Below are 18,082 nucleotides of genomic sequence, written 5' to 3'. Positions count from 1 at the left end.
GTTTAAAACTGTGCTATCTTTTTTCCTACTGCATTCAGGACCTGTTTTTACTGTAATAGAAATGTTGCGTGGAATTGGATAAGGGAGAGAGCTTCATGTCTTTTATACTGGCCAGGTTATTACTGTTCATTTACCTGAAAAAACGTAAAAAGTAACTCCAATTGCCCAGTAAATACCAAATGTTATTCATTATTTCCAGTGGAGCAGTGGAGGTAGTAAAGAGCCTGGTAAAAGCCCCAGAAGGAAGGGTGGAAACCCCTGAGCAGGAGTGCCAGCACCATTCTGTGCCAAACACCAGCCAAAGCGGAAGCCTGGAAGTTTATTGCCCATGCAAAGGGAAAGCAGGAAAGCTTGGCAGTTCTGTGGTCAGACTTTTCTCCGAGTTTTGGTCTTTGTTGCCATCGTGAGCTTAAAGTAAATCTGTCACCAACACATTTTAGAAGGAGCTAAAACAGGAACTGTTTTTGTTTCCTTTTTCAAGTGATACATTGTTCAGAAATGCTTGTGGGCTAAGAAGCAGTGGAACTAAGAATTTGAATCTTTTGGGAGAAGACTCTGCTAAAAATGAAAGCTAACTCCTTCATTCTGGGAAAGCAGCCCACACTACCTGGGCAGGAAAAGCAGTGCTCACATCTCAGCTCCGTGTGTCACAGTGAGACTCAAATTTAGTGAATCCTTCTAAATGTACCACCCTCCCAATGGTGAATATTTTTATTATATTTTCCTTCTGAAGAGAAGCTCTACGATTTTTCTCAAGATCTGAATGTACTAATTCTCCCACCCCTTCCCTCTTCAATGTGTAAAATAAGAGCTTTTATGCCATCAGCTTTGGAAATAAATGTTTGTGGGGTTTTTGCTGATTTTTTTTCATGCTGCTTCAGAAACAGTACATCTTCTGTGAACTGCCATACATGACACTGAAGCACCTGGCACCAGGTTTTATACAAATACTTCTAACAGTATCCCATGGCAGGTAACGAGAGCTCTCTCTTCACTGAGGTGCCATCCATTACTAACCAGTAGCTTTGAACAGTTGGTTTAATATTAATACATTGAAGTATCTCTTCAGTGTTGTTGAATCACTCTTTTCCCTCCTATAAATCAAATACTGCAGTTGTTACATACCAAGGCACAGTGATGAACTATCTGTGAGCATGCCAACCTCAGGATGTTTTTCTCTCCAATAAATACAGACACCCACATGTCTCATTACCACAGCTGAGACATTACCACCCAACTCTGCTGAGAAAATACAGCAAGAGGTCCAGTTCCTTTGTTCTCACCTACGTCACTGCATGGGCCCTTGTACTGGGACAACTGGAAATCCCAAGAGGCAACTCAAGAGGCAGAGCTTTGATCAGGTTTCAGGTGAGGGCTTTCAGACACCAGGATAAAACGCATGGATAAACTCCCTTTTCAGTTTGTCATAAATTTCCTGTTCCAATAATCACCTCAGCTGTTCTTTACAGGTACTGGACTTAGGGCAGGTTACCTGTTCAAGGCGACACTTCAGCTGAGTCATTTCCACCTCCCAGGCTGCCTTGTGCAGGGCATACTGCTGCTGGAGACCCTGGCGCTCCCGCTCCTCGTCCCGCAGCTCCGAGCGGAAGTCATCCAGCAAACCCTTCAGAGCATTCAGCAGCTTCCGGTTTTCACTTGCCTTACACAACAAAGCAGAAGACAAAATGCTGTCAATGGATGCCAGCTTTAATCCCCAGTTTCATTTTTTTAGGATGAAAAATGACTGTGTGTCCACGGCATGGAAAAGAAAGTGCCTGGGCTAACTTTTGCATGAGGAAACTAAGAATAGCAATGTTTTCTCCTGTCTACAGGCTGCTCAGGAAGTGGTTGAGTCACCATCCCTGGAGGTATTTAAAAGATGTGTGGATGTGACTCTTTGGGATGTGGTTTAGTGGTGGAATTGGCAGTGTTAGGTTTATGGTTGACTCGATGATCTTAAAGGTCTTTTCCAACCTAAATGATTCTATGATTCTGCTTCTCATTTTGCCCTAGTGCTGATGCTTCCTGAAAGTCAAAGATATTTACCTCACCCTGAAAAAGGCACTGAGCATCTTTCTGGACTGAGGACATCATTAATCACTAATAACTTCTTTTTTTTTTTTTTTTTTTTTTCTTCCTTTTTTTTTTTTTTTAAACATGTAAACCAACGCTAGAAGAGTATCATTCCTGATGTTTGTCACATAGTAACATGTCTGTCTCACACAGACAGTCATTGCTCAGTATCAAATCCCAAATATTTGAAAAATACATAAAAAGAAAGGGGATAACTTTTCAATGCTTTTGTATTATCCAATAAAATTGTTTTGGGAAATGCAGTGAGGCTTTGAGCTGAGTATCTCTGCTAAGGCATTTCAGTAGTCTGTACTCCACAATCCTGCTCCACACCAGGCAGTTGCACTCAGGTTAACTTTCCAGCAGCACCCTCCTTGGTACCAAAGGCATGAAGGCCAGGGAGGCCACTTTCCCTCTCACAGTGAGGATCAAAGAGCAAAACCTCATTCATGTCTTATTGAGAGTGTCATGGCCATACTGAAAAGGTTGTCAGAGCTCTTGTAGCCAGAAGCCAAGAGTGGAGCTCAGTTTAGCCCAGAGCTGACATCACGTATTCTTACTCAAATCTTATTTCTTTTTCCGTAGGTTTGGCATTTACCTTCTGCACATTCTCTGGGCACTTGCAAAACCTGCCATTTTTATGTTAAATATCAAAAAATATTTTCTAAATATTCCTTCCAGATGAGTAAAAGAAAATGTCTCCTGCCTTTTTTTTTTTTTTTTTCCCCACAGTCACTGAATGAGAAAACAGAAATATATGATTTATTTGTCCAAAATTTAAATCAAATATTCCCAATGAGCCTTTCAAACACCAGGGAGTAACCAGAGATTTCATCTGACAAGTTATCCTGACTAGAAAATACTTTTATGGAAATTATACTTGACTAGCAGACACAGCAAGGGGCAGAAAAATGGGAAAGCTTACTCAAAGAATTCAGCATTTAATTACCTGGTTCTCGGGAATGTATTAACTCCATTGGGAAGGCCTAACTCAAATTAGTTGTCTCCATCCTTGCATGATAGTCGAACTGAATTTATTTTTTATTTTTTTTCCCAAGTGAAGGCTTCCTGCCTTCCCTCTTATCTGGTATTTCATGAAGAAACTACATGGGGGCTTCTTTGAAGACAAGTCAAATAAACAGATGTACACAAAAATCTAAATAATTGTCATGTGCTTTTTTCAATGGCAATACTTATAAAATTTTATGCAGACAACTAAGATGACTTCATATGCTCATCAGATTTTTGGCATCACTGAACCCACCTCACCCATTTTTGTAATTACTAATCATACATGCCAAGGTATTTTTTCTTAAAAAAACAAACAAATGTAGTCTACTTTTTCCAAGCCATTTGATGCATCAGCAAAAATATGCTAGATGTAGAGAAATGACTGCAGGTGCTCAGTGACTGACCTATGTGTTTGGGCTAATGAACAGTGATGGTGTACAAGATGGGATTTTGCAAGAAATGCACGCACAGAAGCAGAATTAATTCCATTAACATTTAATGCCAATTAGCAGTTTCCTGCTATCCAGCAGCAGTCTCCATCATGCATATAAGATCATCTACTATTCAATATGCAATGAGATTTTATGTTTCCACCATGCATTTTCATTCTACTACCTAATTAAGGCTAAATTCTCCAAACACTTCAAGCCCCTTGTGTAATAATCAGAATAAGAACTCCTTTGAAGTTTTGCCCTTAATGTCACAACAGAAGCTGCTGGGTATTGAAGGCATCAAAATCTGGTCTCATCCTCTTTGAAAACCCTGACTCCAAATGTCTGTGAAGTGCTTTCATTCAAGAGCCACGTTCTCTGTTTTCTGGTGTGCTGTACAAATCTTTCTGTGACAAAGCAGTCAAAAGGCTCCACAAGAGAAATGAAGCAGAAGAAAAATAAAACCAAATGACACTAAAGCAAGTTACATCTCTCATTCCTGTGCATACATTTGATAATTTTAGAGTCCTATAAAATTTGGTTTGCAAAGAAAGAAGATGTGGACCAGTACATAAAAGAGACAAAAAAGCCTCATTGCAGGTTTGTAGCCTAGTGGGATGAGGGCATTTCTTATTTCTAGAGGCATTACATCAATGTCACTGTTATGAGACAAGCACTCCAGGTGCCCCCTGGCTTGCTGGGATTTTAATTACCTTGCCAATATAAATCCAATTTTGGTTACATACTTTGTACTCCTGGGGAGAAGTTTCTTCTGGGTGACTTTGTACCTATTGAAGTTGGAGAAGTCTGTGAATTTACTTTTTTCTGTTTTGCCGAACTGGAGTGATTTTGGACAACAGAGAAAGTAGTTTTGAGATAATGTGCTCTGAAATACATTGGTTACATATAGCCATGCTTTAGATTTTGTTGGCAAAACTGCCAAACAGCTTATTCATGAGACTAAGTCCTGTAAATACACAAAAAGTATTGTTATAGCCTTCTTCCTTTCAGGCGTGTTGCACAAGAGAAATCTGGCATGGGTGTGATTCTCTGGACAGTCTTCCATGCAAGGAGATGGCTCTTTAGCACCTTAGCTGTTTCTAAAATTTAAAGCTTAGAGGAATCTCACTGATTCACAACTGATCTAGGACAAGATAATTACAAAGGATTTACAAAAGTTTAAAGACATAGATCGACAGCTCTGGATTTATAGAAAAAACAGCTGACAACAAACAAAACCTTTATGTAGCAAACTCCAAATAAATTCCAGGACATCAGAGCATTTATTGAGTCAACTACAGAAACAGGAGCATCCAGCTCTAGAAAAGTTTTGGACAAGAGTAATTGCTTGCAGTTTGGTTCTGCTTTCAATCACAATTCTTTTTTCTCTGAGAATTTCACTTGAAATCTTCACTGAAGACTTTAGCCACTGCCTGATATTACAAGCAGTTTAGTAGAGCAGTCAATTAAAAACACAAGGTCAGGGGCCTAAACAGCAAATGAGAACCGTGTATTTTTTCTATCTAATCACAGATCTAGGCAAAACGAAAAGCTGGTGCAACCCATTTTAGTATATTCAGGGCTTAATGACTGTTCCTTTGGGCTTTTCTCTTAGCTAAGCCTTGAAAACAAACATTGTGTGAGAGAAAAGAGATCTTGGGGATTTTTTGACACTCCTACCAGCAACAACACTACTGTTCTGGTTTTTAATGCTTCTTCCACTGTACCACAGATGTGTAAACTCTTTTCTCCTTATTTCCTTATTTTACACCATCTAACAGCCATCTCACCCCTCACAGTCAACTGAAACAAAGCTCTTCCTTTATCCACAGGCTGTTCTCCCTTTATCCCCAGGCTGCTCTCCCTGATCTCTTACCATACACTCAGAAACACTGACTTATAGTAAACCCTCCTCTGCTGTGTCACCAGTCCAGCTTGCTTGATTATTTCCTAAACAAGATCAAACTTCCAGCCTGACTCTTAACATTGCCTGACACTTTCTGCTGTGTCCCCCGGCTACCAGCCAAGGGACAATCCCATGCAGGGAAAGATAACTGACCTCTCTCAGACTCCTTATCTACTCTGCCTCTTTTCAGCTTGCCTTCTTTCTCCCCTTTTCCACTCTGCCTTGCCTATATCCCTCCACACACTGTCCAAATAAAAATCCCGGACAAGCCAGGCTGGTATACTTTCCAGCCAGCTGAGTATCTCAAGTAATAGCAATATAAAATTAAAAGTTGCACGTTGAAATTAAGGCCTCTGGGTTTATCATTTTCTCAAAACAATTCCACTTTCCAGGCAGGGTAAGAAAGACAGCAGCAAGAGTGCAGTCTGAAAATACAAGCCATTAAATATTAACATTGAGTGTTAAAAATAAATATGGGCAACCTCAGGTTACCATAAGCCCTTACTTTTTTCTGACCTAGTTATCTCAGCCACTCCTAGACTAACTAAAAGTTTCATTCCTGATGTGAAGTAAGTGCTCATGTATTTCGTCTCGAAGCTTGTCAGGCAGATCCAGCAACTTTGGGTTCTCCTGGGCAGGTGCAAACCTTGGGGACTTCCAGCTGCACCACTCATTCCAAATTCCCTGTATAAACAGTGTTTTTCTCCTGTTGTGAGCTTAAGGAACCTGAAGAAAATCTCTCAAAACTCAGTGTGTTTTTCAGCACAGCAGTGTTCGTGAGATGCCCTAGTGTGTGAAGTAAAACAAATAGTAGTGCCTAAAATGAGAAATATTTACCAAACTCATTAGTTCTTGCAGTGTCAAATTAACACTTTTTCCTGGTTGGGAAGCAAGGAATCTGTTTTATCTTGACCAGTTCATTTAGAAATCATGCACTATTTATCATCATGGGGAGTACAAAGATGTTGTCAGTTCCTACAGATCAATTCTTTAAGCAAGATTAGTTGGAACTGCTAATGTATGTAATGCATGTGAAAATGAATTATAACCAATTTATTGCCCATTTCTGCCATCTTAATTGAGATTAATGCCTAAGCAATGATTACTTCAAAGAGGACACAATTTATTTGAATGTTCTTGGTTATTTTAAGAGCTCTATATGGAAAGTTAATACATGATGGAGTTTGTACAGAAACAGCAGTTTGGTAGATATTTATTTTACTAATTCCAGAATAAATCAGTCTACAGATGGAATTCAGTCAAACATGTGAACAGATGTGTTCAAGAGCATCTCTTGCACGGCCTTCTACAACCTTTTACCAGACAAGAGCTTGCTGAGAAGAAGACAATGATGGGTCTGACTGACCAGCAAGGTAGAACGTTTCCAAATGCCAAACTGATCAAATGAATACTAATTTGGTAGCATACTTTGCAGAAAACAGTAGATAGAGAATATCCTTTTTATAGGATAGAGACTTCCTGTTGCCTGCTGCAGCACATAGGCAGTTAGCAAACAGGCTGTCCATAACCATGAAAGTCTGAAGAATTCAAGGTGAAGAACTCAGATGCAAAGAGAGGCAATCCCCAGGCCTGCAGTGACTCCAGCAAAGTATTGTGATCATGGAGAGTACATATTTGCCTGAGAGCTGTCGCTGTGGAGCAGGCACCTAAGTCAAAGGCCTGGATAGAGAAGGGACATCAGGCATTAAGACTGAAGACTTTTTTTTCCCTGAATTTGTTTTTCACATGGAATTCTTGCTCCATTCTATTTATTACTGCAAATAAATCCATGGAACAGAATGGTCTCACATGAACATTTTTAATTTAAAAAATACGAGAAATCTGTCTTCTTTGACTGTTTTCTGTTTGTATTGTCAGGATAGTTTGTATATTAAATGCACAAATGAAAAAGCTAGGATATATGGCAGTGCTCCGCCACACAGTCAGGGTACAGGAGATGCCAGGGAAAAGTTAGCATGATTTGATATTGGGCTTTTAAAAACAAGCCAAATCACAGGAAGGAACTTTTACACTATTTTCCCATCATCTCTAAGGGAAACATTAAATACATGTGCTAGTTTCTTAAATTATTTAAAGGAAATAAAATCACATGTTCTTGCTAAAAGCTTGACAGTAGAGTACAATAGATGTGCTCAGACAAGAGGAGCATGTAAATTCTGCAAACCATCACATACTGATAGATGTTTCTGGGCAAACAGCCACAAGAGGAAATAGGATTTTTCACTGATAGCATCTGTCAACAGAAGAACAGTAAACACGTGGCTCGTGATTAAATTTAAATATAAATATAATGGATGAAATCCACTGTAATTGTTGTGTAGCTAGAAATATTTACACAATATGATTCTAGGTGATTTAACACAGCAGCGCAGAACTCTCTTGGAAAATCTACAGTTTCCATTCCCAGGGCAAGATATATAAATAGTGTAGTACCTGCTTCTGCTGCTGCAGTAATTCTGCGGTCTGCAGCTGTGGCCCATGATCAGTGCTCTCCGTGGTGGGACGCTGGGAGAAATCCGTCAGTGCAAACACAACATCCTCTTCCTCCTCCTCTCGCTCTGTATCCTTTGCCTTCTGCTCAGACTGAATGCCAAAGTCTGGGAGGGCCTCAGGGTGCTCGATCTAGAATGCAAGAGGGAACACAGGAGAACGCTTTTGCTATTTACCTCTGGGGCCAGAAATCTGCTGAAGAACTGAGGCAAGGGACTGCATCTCTGCGGTGGCATATATTGACTTCAACTCAGGGTTCAGAACTGATCTTTGAGTGATACATCACAAAATGCATACGTGAACACAACACTATGCAGGCCTGCAACATGGGATTTATGCAGCTGAGATGGGTATAATGTCACATAATGGATATAATCCATCACACATTCATCAAGAACCATACAAGACACTGGTGTATTGTGTGATGAAGTAATGGAGATTAGGAAGTATCCAAATCTATCACTTTATTTTCTAAAAAATGTGAGCAAAACATGACTCCGATAATGACTAGAGCTGGGCTGGTAATAAATTAACCGGTCAAAAAATCCAAACAGTCAAGAAATGAAAGCTTTTTGGTATTAAAATACGAGCTAGTTTACACAGAAGCAAATTAACACTGCTGAAGTAAAGTAGAAGCAAATTATTTCTAAATAGCTACTCATCTCTTGTTTCTGACTCATATCACCACAGCAGATGAATCAAAAGATATTTATCCACCCTTTATCTAAGAATACAAAACATTGGAGTATTCAACTAAAGTATACTCTGACCAGACCTGAAAGGTTACTTGTACTGCCAAATGCAGCAAACCTTGAAAAACACTAGGTACAAAAGGACCAGAAATACTGAGAAAAATTACTGTTGCTTACCAAATGGCTTCAGAATTGCATGAACCTGCAAAAAAAAAATCTAGTGTTCTCAAGAATTTAGTATAAAATGTCAGAATGGGAAAACACTTTATTTTTTTTTTTACTTTAGCTAAGAAGCAAATGGTAATTCTGGGTGTGCAACCCAACACTTCCTTCACAGTGCATGTTGGCTGGCAACCACACCCCTGCTGAGATGTGTCAGCCTGGGGACTTCAGGTTGTTATACACTTCTGAAATTCCTGATCTTGATTAAGCCTGTGCTTAGAAAAGCACCATGATGACGACTGGTGTACTGCTGCTGACGGCGACAGACGTGTGTATGGAGAAGGGGAACAAATAAGGATGATTCACTGTAAGTTCCCACATGAAGCTGTGTAATTCTCCTGCCAACACAGAAACAGAGCTTCCCTCCATCTGTATTGCTGAAGGCTTTGTAAGGAACACACTGTGCACAGGATGAGAAAAACAACAGCACTCATTCCATCCAAACAGGTTTGACTCCCTCACCTTGCTAATGTCCTTTTTATCTTTCAAAAAATTACTCAGGAGTCATATCTTTGAGAACTAATTAATTTTTCATTTACTATGAGAGAGTTTTTCAGGACCAGCTGTTTGTACTAGTTAAGGGTTTAGATTTAAAGATGGGTGATCTGTAACATTTCATGCAGAATATACTTCAGCACAAGCCAACTTAAGCTTTCATGTTTAATTTGAATCCCCTTTCAACACATGTGCAATTTGAAAGCTGCTGGTGCCACATCATATTTCAAGTCTACACTTAAAGAAGGGACATTCCAGTACTCATCTGGGTTATCAAGGTGGGACAGTTACCTCTAATGTGTCCTCCCCTTCCTCCTCCATCCGCTTGCCTTGCCGCCAGTGTTTCAGCAGCCACTTCAGTTTGACATACAGGAGAAAGGTGTCCTGCTTGAAATGCCTGAGTTCCTGCTGCAGCAGATTTTTCTCCTGACTCCAGGTCTTCTCTTCCAGTTTGTTCTGCAAAGTCAAGCTCTGCACTTCCAAGTCTTTTCTCCGCAGGGTCTGCATATGGTCCTCCTCCAGCTTTAATGGAATAACAGGGAGCATGTCAACAGGGTGGTGTCCTGGGGCAGTCTCCAGAACTTGTACGTCATTAGGTGAGACAAACTGAAATCTCTAATTTTCATCAGTACTGAGTAGCTGTTGAGTTTGGCTCAATAAGTTCCTCAGCAGTTATGACTGCTGAGGAAATTAGAGGATAGCAGATGATAAGCTTTGCTTAGATAACCATATGGAAGTAACCTGCTGTGGAAGTGGATATTTACTTCGAAGATGCACAAGAGCTCTGAAGCTGGTTAAACATTTTACACCACTCATATTTTCCTCCCTCTCTTGATTGTATTTCTGCAGTAGGTTCCCAGCACAGCCACCAGCCCACACTGCTGCGCACATCACACCGACTAAATGCATTCGCAGCCATTTGTACAAAGTGGGACCACAGCTGCCCTTCAGACAACCTGGAATATTTGCCTTGCAACTTCACCCCACAGCCACAGATTCAATCTGTCCATAGTTGCTACATCTTCCTCTGCCTCTAGAAGGGCAACACTTCTGAAGAAAACACCTCCAGTACCTCAGACACAACTACTGGTCCCTCACTTCTTGCAGTTCATACTTGAAGGCATCTGAATGATACCACAGTAAACAGTCTCTCATTCTGGCATGACTGTATCTGGGACACAAGCAGGAACTGAAGAGACAGGAACAGATTGCAACTCAGCATTTGACATATCTCAGCCTTAGTACTAAAATCACCAAGAAAAGTTCATTCTTTAGAGGACACATATAATTATATCTGTTTCTATGCAAGGCCACCTAAAACATCATTCTTTATATGTGGCCTCTCCCTCAATATATAAAAATCAAACCATGGCATGACCTGCACCCAGCAGAACTTGTACAAGTTGGTTGTACAATAACTCGTATTGTGCATGGATGGGAAAGTGTTTCCGCTTCAGCCAAACTGTGGCTTCTTCATAGATGGAGAAAATGCAGATGGAAAATGAGTACAGAGCCACTGTTTAGTAGTGCCAGTTTCTATTTTCCATTCTGCACAACAAAAGCATCCCCTTTTCCTGACCAGTTCCACAGATGAAATCTATGAAAGCCACAGTACACTTATGACCACAGCAATCCAAACCATTGGAACACGCCCTGCAACAAGCACTGTTCACATAAGAATAAAGAATGTTGCAGGGACTAGGACTCCCTAGCAATAAATACTCCTAAGAAATATATGTTTAATTTTCAAGACAACATTCAGATGCTTCTGAAACAGGCTACCAGTCCACACAAGATAGTTTCCTAAGGACTTGCTGCCATCTAAATGATGTGCTCCAGCAAAATGCAGATTTTTAGCATCTATGTTGCTATGCTTTAAAAAGTTCTCAAATTAAAATTATTTACAGTAGTAGCTCGCTTAAATGTGTTTAAAATGAAGTTTAAAAGTAGTCTGGAAAAAAATTACCCATAATGGCCCAAAAAACCTTACACACAACTCCTAATAGCAGTCATGGAGGTTGTACACTGCTAGCACACATCAATTTGATGTCATTAAACATTCCTAAAAGGGAAATACTAAAAGAAGAGTCGATTTTAAATTTCATTTTTACAGGAAGAAAGAAGTAGATTTGATGTTGATGACAATTTTTCCACCAAATGAAAGGATAGTTAAATACAGCAAAAATCTGAGTAATTTCCACCAGAAATCCTGGGAGGTGGTAAAAAAAGGAATATTATCAACAGGATGGGCATAATCTGGAAAAAAAAGAGAAGAATCCAGAAGATGCTTTTATTCTTCTATTTCTGCTGGCTATCAACATGAACAGCTAGCTTTTATTTTGGTGCATTTTACTTCGTTTTGACAAGCTGTTATATTTCAAATCCCTGTGGCCATGAATTCTTGCAGAAGACCCTAGTGGAGGTAGATTCATAGAGTATTATGCTGTTTCAATGGATAGCAATTACAAAAGAAAAGGATTTTAAGAGGCAGCATAGCTTCCAAAAAGCTTTCTCAGTCAAAGTAACTAGGAAGGAAAACAATTTACTGGTTGCCTTCAAAAATTCCAGTGGAAAGCTCCAGTGGAGATCAACAGAAAATTAAAGCTGGTTATGAAAAAACAGAGATATACCACTTGGGCATGAAGAGATTAGTTGGAAAAAGGAAAAATTCTTCACAGTATGCAACAATTATGCTGAATTTAGTCTATGAAGTAAATTTAAAAAGAAAATTTCAGTTAGGAGCTAAACAACCTGCAGAAATTAGCAACTGATTTTTTTTGCTCTAGGAGCTAGAGATCACAAAACGATTGACTAATCTGTTCCAGCCTTCAAAAGAGCAGGGGGAGCTCGTGTAAAAAAATGTGATTTATTCACCAGCTATTAATACAAAGATTGAAAGCACTGAGTACTGAGAAATACAAGAATGAATATCCTGATTTGTTTCTCAGCTATGTGTGCATAACAACTCCTCTGACTCCAGAGAGGTGCTGGATTTTCTTTTGGCTAGGAGTCAGAATAGGGTATGGAGCCAAATGGAGTTCCCAGGGATCAAACACACCCTTTCTCAGAGAGCTGAAGGGTGACAGAATTCTCCTTGAAGTATTTCATGTCTCTACCACGATTTCCCCTGCAGCGGAGAAGACAAAATTTCTCACCACCAAACAGAGAAGACAGATTCACAGTGGCACAACAGGCTTGAGTTTAGGTTTCCCCAGATTCCAGATTCTTCATTTACTCAGATGGTGTCAAACAGGCACAGCCATCAGGACACAAGTTCCCACAGTCCTGACAAACAAGGCTCACATCACACATCATGCTGCATCCCAGCAGGTGGATTTTTTATTTACCTGGATGATTCTTTCTGTAAACTTTTCTTGCTCCTCTCGGTGAAGTCTTGTCTCCTGCTCAAGCTGAGCCTGAAGCTCCTGTATCGATACATTCTGTACAGGTAAAACATGGGAATCCCTGAGCTGATCAGCAGGACAAAGGGGTAGGTTTAGCAGAAAATGTGTCTCCGAGGTGTAAATAAAAGGAAAAAAGAAAAGAGCCACGGGACAGACATCTGCACAACTCAGAGTTATCAATAGTTAAAACCAAAGCACAGTGTGCAAATAAATAACAATGTCCTAAATCTGTGTGGGAATTTCCTGTGTGGCTTCTTCTTGAAACTAAAGCTGGGATGTTGATGTTACATATTAGATATTCCCTTCAGGCCTCTGCTCTGGGTTTGCACTCGAATAGCTGAGACTCCTGTTTGCAGGATTACATATTTGGTGGTGCATTTCTCCATCATAATCAAAGCTGTAAAATTTTAACATGTCTGCACAAGACGAATCTAATCTGTGCATATTGAACCTAATTGTTTATTCATTTGCAACAATTTTGATAGGGCAGTTAATGGGATAGCATTTATCAAACCAACTAAGTACACATAAGGTCCCTTTCTTCAGATACGAGACAGTTCTTGGCACAAGTCAACTTCATTCTGTGATTTCTACTCAAAATAATGACTACAAAAATGTCACAGTGATAAGCTGTGTGGGCCTGAGATCTGACCAAAATAATTAAGTATCCCTCCTTTCAGGTCCAATAATCTTAATACCTTCAATTTTATGTTCTCATTAAGTTTGGTATCCCATCAGCTTTCAGGAGTAAAGTTATTTAACTCAAAAATAAAGACCCAAGAAGGCAGAGTCAGATCTCATGATTTATACTACAGTAATTAATCTTGTGGCACTTATATTTCTGATCAGAACTTTCTGTGCCCTTCGCTTTGCATCTCTCACGTTGGTGCTAAAACTGATTTATTTGTACAAAAGTGATGCTTGGCTGGATGCCATCCTCTTCACGTGTGTGACCACAGAAAACACTACAGCATCAAACTCCTGCTTCCCAGAGCAAAAATGTATTAAAAAGACAGGATTGCTTCAGGCTTCAAACTGTAATCCCAAATTCTCAGCTGGCCCATGTCCTGTGTGCTCCAACCTCGGCAGCTGCAAGGACATAACGAAGGTCGTGGGACCACTCTCATGGGCCGTGTTACCATTTCCCTGCCGGCATCAGCCCCGGCCCCCACCTCCTCCCCAGGCACTCCTCCCACTTCCCACAGCAAAGCCAGCAGCTGCTGCTGTTCAGGCCACACATTTTGGTTATTCAAAATGTGTTTCTCCCTGGAACAGACACTCCTCACCCCTCCTCTAGGGAAAAATGAGATAAAGCAAATGAAAGTATCCCAAAAACTACCTGCAGGACCACACTCTGCTGAAAACCAAAAGTGGACCTAACAAAGTCTTTCTGGGCCCTATCAGTTCCTTCTTTTCCTGAGTCATTTATTGACTTGTGCATGTCTGTTTTGTACCTGGGGAAAAGACACTTCCATCCCTCTGAAAGGTACACATAAAATGACTAAGAGAACATTATCTGCCTTATCAATTTCACCTGTCTCTGCAATGTGTCTGCAAACATTTTGGAGTGCATAAGGCCAAAATCTGGTCTCACAAGTAGTTTGAAAAGAACTTCTTGTGATGGGATTTGTCAGTTTTGCACAATCATTTGTAAATCATTAATTTAATTCTCTCATGCAATCAAGGAAAAATTAATTTCATCAGGAATTTCTGCATTATTTTATTCTGATCAGGCTTCTTTAAGAATATGGCAAACAAACCCCAATGTATCAGTTCATTAATGTATAATTTTTAAAAAAATCTGTTCCTTCCTTTATGAATTCAAAATTATTAACCCATTCAAATTTTTTATAAATATGTAGCCCATGCAAAGCCAAATTTCAGGAAACTTGGGTGCTAGCATTATGTGCTAACTGTTGGAATTACTGAAAAGAAATTAAATATACCGTAAAGACAGATACAGTATTACATGCACACTAAGTCAAAATTACGTCACAACTGCTTTGCCTCTTTAAGGCAATACATTTTTGTAAGTTCTACAGTAAATTTAAGTTTAAAAGCAGCTAGTGCATGAATGCAGAGCTGCACACCTTTTCCCTTTCAATGCAGCCTGAGAACTCTTCACAGTCTAGAATAATATATAATTTCATTATATATTCTGGTCATTTCTACCAGAAGCATTGGGATATCTCCACTGCTCAAATCATGGGAGGTAAGGCTGTTTAAGTGCCTAATAGATTGCTGCTAAACAATCTAGTAAGATTGAATGTGAATGAATCATACTCATAAATGCATCATGTAATATTTGTGTATGCAGTTGAAGTCTCTGATACTGCACTGATGGATGTCTGGATGTTTATATGTGGAAATCAGTCCCCTATCATACAATCAGCAGGGTGTAGTCTGTGGCACAACTGTGGTTTTGTTTTGTAAAGCAACACTACTACAAAATGGACACAACAGTTGATAATCTGTTATATTCCATTCTTTGTTTCCTTTGTTCTCATTAAGGAATTTGACATCCCGAATACGATGGCCACCGCACAAGGTACTGACATCACAGAACAGACACAAACTCACTACAACCAGACATACAAACACAATACCATGGGAACTACGAGCTAGTGCTACTCTACCACAGCACCACAGAAACATCTGCGCTTCATCCACAGCTCAACACCAACTAACAGTTTCCCATGTATCCCAGTTCTCGTATTACCAGATACGCTTCCACTCCTGTCCCCTCAGACAGGCACTGCCAAATCCTTCTGCTCAGTCCTTTTATCTCACCTTTTATCACTCCGGAACAAGCTAATCCATGCTGATGTCTTTACCTCAAGAGGATGCACAGAGAAAATCATCCACACCTGGGGACTTCGCCGCTCCCTCACTGTACGGACCCCTTTCCCCCCCTCTCAGAGTGTTGACAGCTTTTCAGGTTATTTTGCAGCTCACACAATCCCACATTTCTGCCATGACTTGTTTTTACAAGATTGCCATCCAAGACAAGGTATGGCTGGGTTTTACTTGTCTCTTTTCTTCATTTTACTGTAGCTAATAGCAACCTCATTTCGCCTGCAAACTTAATCAATTTATATGCAACCGTGAACATGAAATTTCATGGAATCTTTCTCTTAAACTTTTTTTTTCCCCTAGAAATGATCAAACAAAATAAGGCCTGAGGAGGCAGGGCTCCGCAGCATTTGTGTGCAATTCTGAGGAAGTCAAAAGATGAATATTTTATGCTGCTCCTCTAAAGCTGCGTTATAATGTTTTGATATTTGGACCTTACAATTGAAGACATATATAAAAATTGCTACTTTTTTACAAATTGACAGCTGGCTATTGCATGCAACAGTCAGAAAGAAAGTTCCAGTGCCTTTTGTTATACTTTTTACATGCAATTCACATCCAACTGAATTTGCCGAGGCTGCTTCTGAAGATGCACTCTTCTTACCCCTTAAAAGTAGACAACATATATTCCATTTGCTAGTGTAGATTAGGCAGCTGTGTGGTTATTTGTCTGCGCTTATATAAAAAGTCTCCGAGTTTGGGAAAAAACAGAACACTTCCAATCTTTAAAAATCCATCTCATTGTATGGATAGTACAAAAAGTCTCACCAAGTTCAGTTAGGACTCAAATATCCAGATTTACATCATAAAGGGTCTTTTAAACCATTGCATTGTCAACCTCTACAGAATCTTACATAGCAAGAAAGAATACAATACATCAAAGTAAATTATTCTTGCTTCCCCTAATCTTGGTGGGAAGGAATAATCACAGCACCAAGTTTTTCTTCCTTCTTCCCACAGCTTTCCATTGGAGGAATAGTGGACATAAGACATACAATTTTCAACGTGGTCCTTGGTTGTTGTTGTTTTGTTTGGTTTTTTAACCAGGAAAAAAAATGTCACAAGGTATAAACCATTCACTGTTTCCTTTCTGGAAAAACAAAACCTTTAACCAGAGAAATGGATGTGCAAATTTTCAGCACATGGCTGGGAGCTGCTGCAAAAAACATCCAGCTGAAAAACTCTCACATGGAATTATGAAAATTTCACAGAAACAGCACCAGTTAAAAAATAGAACAGTCAAAATATAGATCAAAATTCTCCTCATACATCCAAAGGGGCTCCATATAGAAGTTTTGATTCAAAGCAGATGGTCAATTGCCTTACCTAACTTGCACATCACTGTATCTGGTTCGTCCACACTTAACCCAGTAATTAACTTAGAGTTATACATTCCTTATTGGCATGGTGAGTAAGGAAAATGGATAAACATATTAAAAATGCTTAGAAGAAGTTATTCTTCAGTGTGTGCTATTCCTATTTTATTACTAGACCTCATGGAAAACTTGTTGTTTAAGACATGCTCTCACCTTCTCCAGCCTATTCTCTTTTATTTTAAATCTCCAGTGACAATTCACTTCTTTTACGTGAATTCCTTTCAGTGGTTCTTATTCCATAACCTATGAGTGTCAGAGACTTTATGGTATTTTTCTACACAGAACTAAATGTGTAAGCCTTTAAAAGCCATGTATGAAAATAATCAAAGTCTGAAATGCAAAGCGCTTTTGCCTTGGATATTCACTTGCTCAGGAGAAGGCAGAACTGAGGTCCTCTGAAGGAAGAGAACTAGGAGATACAGCTCCATTTTAGAGGATCAGGTATCAAATGTAACAAGCCATGTCTGTGAAATTTTTCATCTTCAGAATGTCTTCTTGCTTCGGAATAAACAGGAGGCAATTGCTTGAGGAAACTACCTTCTGTTTATGGATATTCCATTGCAGAAATCACCAGGTGGAAAATAATTTACTGTTTTTTCCCATTGGTTTCCATTTGTTGCCTTTAGATGTTTGCTCCATGCTACCTTTTTTAGTTCTCCTGTTTGTTTTAGTCAGGGCAATTCTTACTAGATCATCTGCTTTTTCTTTGGATAGTAAAGAATGATTTCCCCATAATAGAGCCCTGCTAAAATCATGAATAATGGATCGAATATCCACCCCAATGGGTCTCTCACAACAGCAGCTGAATGGCTTGTTTCAGCAAGAAAACAAAGCTCTGCTCTTAAGGCAATTTCAAGATATGATTTCCCTTGGACTGGGACTCTAACCCACCTCTTTAACACGCAAATACATTCTAATAATCTTGTTGCACTCACAACTGCAGTGCAAAACCCAAACAACAGCAGATGTTTACAGTTAGGCCACAGGGTAGTTTCAAGCACATGTCTGTCTGCATTTATTGTATTTAATCAAACAATTAGGCTCCCATGGTGCTCATTTTTAAAAACAGAAGAAATTGCTAAACGGAAGCTGTTCAGCATTGTTAGTG

The 18,082-nt window shown here is 39.5% G+C and overlaps 1 protein-coding gene across 9 annotated transcripts in view; it reads right to left on the bottom strand.

The window, feature by feature from the left end:
* The window catches only part of MTCL1 (microtubule crosslinking factor 1), a 104,384-nt gene that overhangs the window by 20,446 nt on the left and 65,856 nt on the right, over positions 1-18,082 (bottom strand). For 6 of the 9 annotated variants that reach the window (XM_066183259.1, XM_066183297.1, XM_066183269.1 and 3 more), the window contains 4 exons: positions 12,689-12,781; positions 9,633-9,863; positions 7,876-8,064; positions 1,493-1,660 (listed from right to left, as the gene is read on the bottom strand). In XM_066183259.1, coding sequence (XP_066039356.1) covers positions 1,493-1,660; positions 7,876-8,064; positions 9,633-9,863; positions 12,689-12,781 — 681 coding nt within the window. The remainder of the gene's footprint in view (positions 1-1,492; positions 1,661-7,875; positions 8,065-9,632; positions 9,864-12,688; positions 12,782-18,082) is intronic. The other 3 variants (XM_066183288.1, XM_066183306.1, XM_066183334.1) reach the window with 1 other exon arrangement.

Source organism: Chamaea fasciata, unplaced genomic scaffold (genome assembly GCF_029207755.1).
Source record: "Chamaea fasciata isolate MVZ Bird 193981 ecotype frontalis unplaced genomic scaffold, bChaFas1.0.hap1 SCAF_1, whole genome shotgun sequence".
Classification (NCBI taxonomy): Eukaryota; Metazoa; Chordata; class Aves; order Passeriformes; family Sylviidae; genus Chamaea; species Chamaea fasciata.
This window is presented reverse-complemented; position numbering and strand designations above follow the sequence as displayed.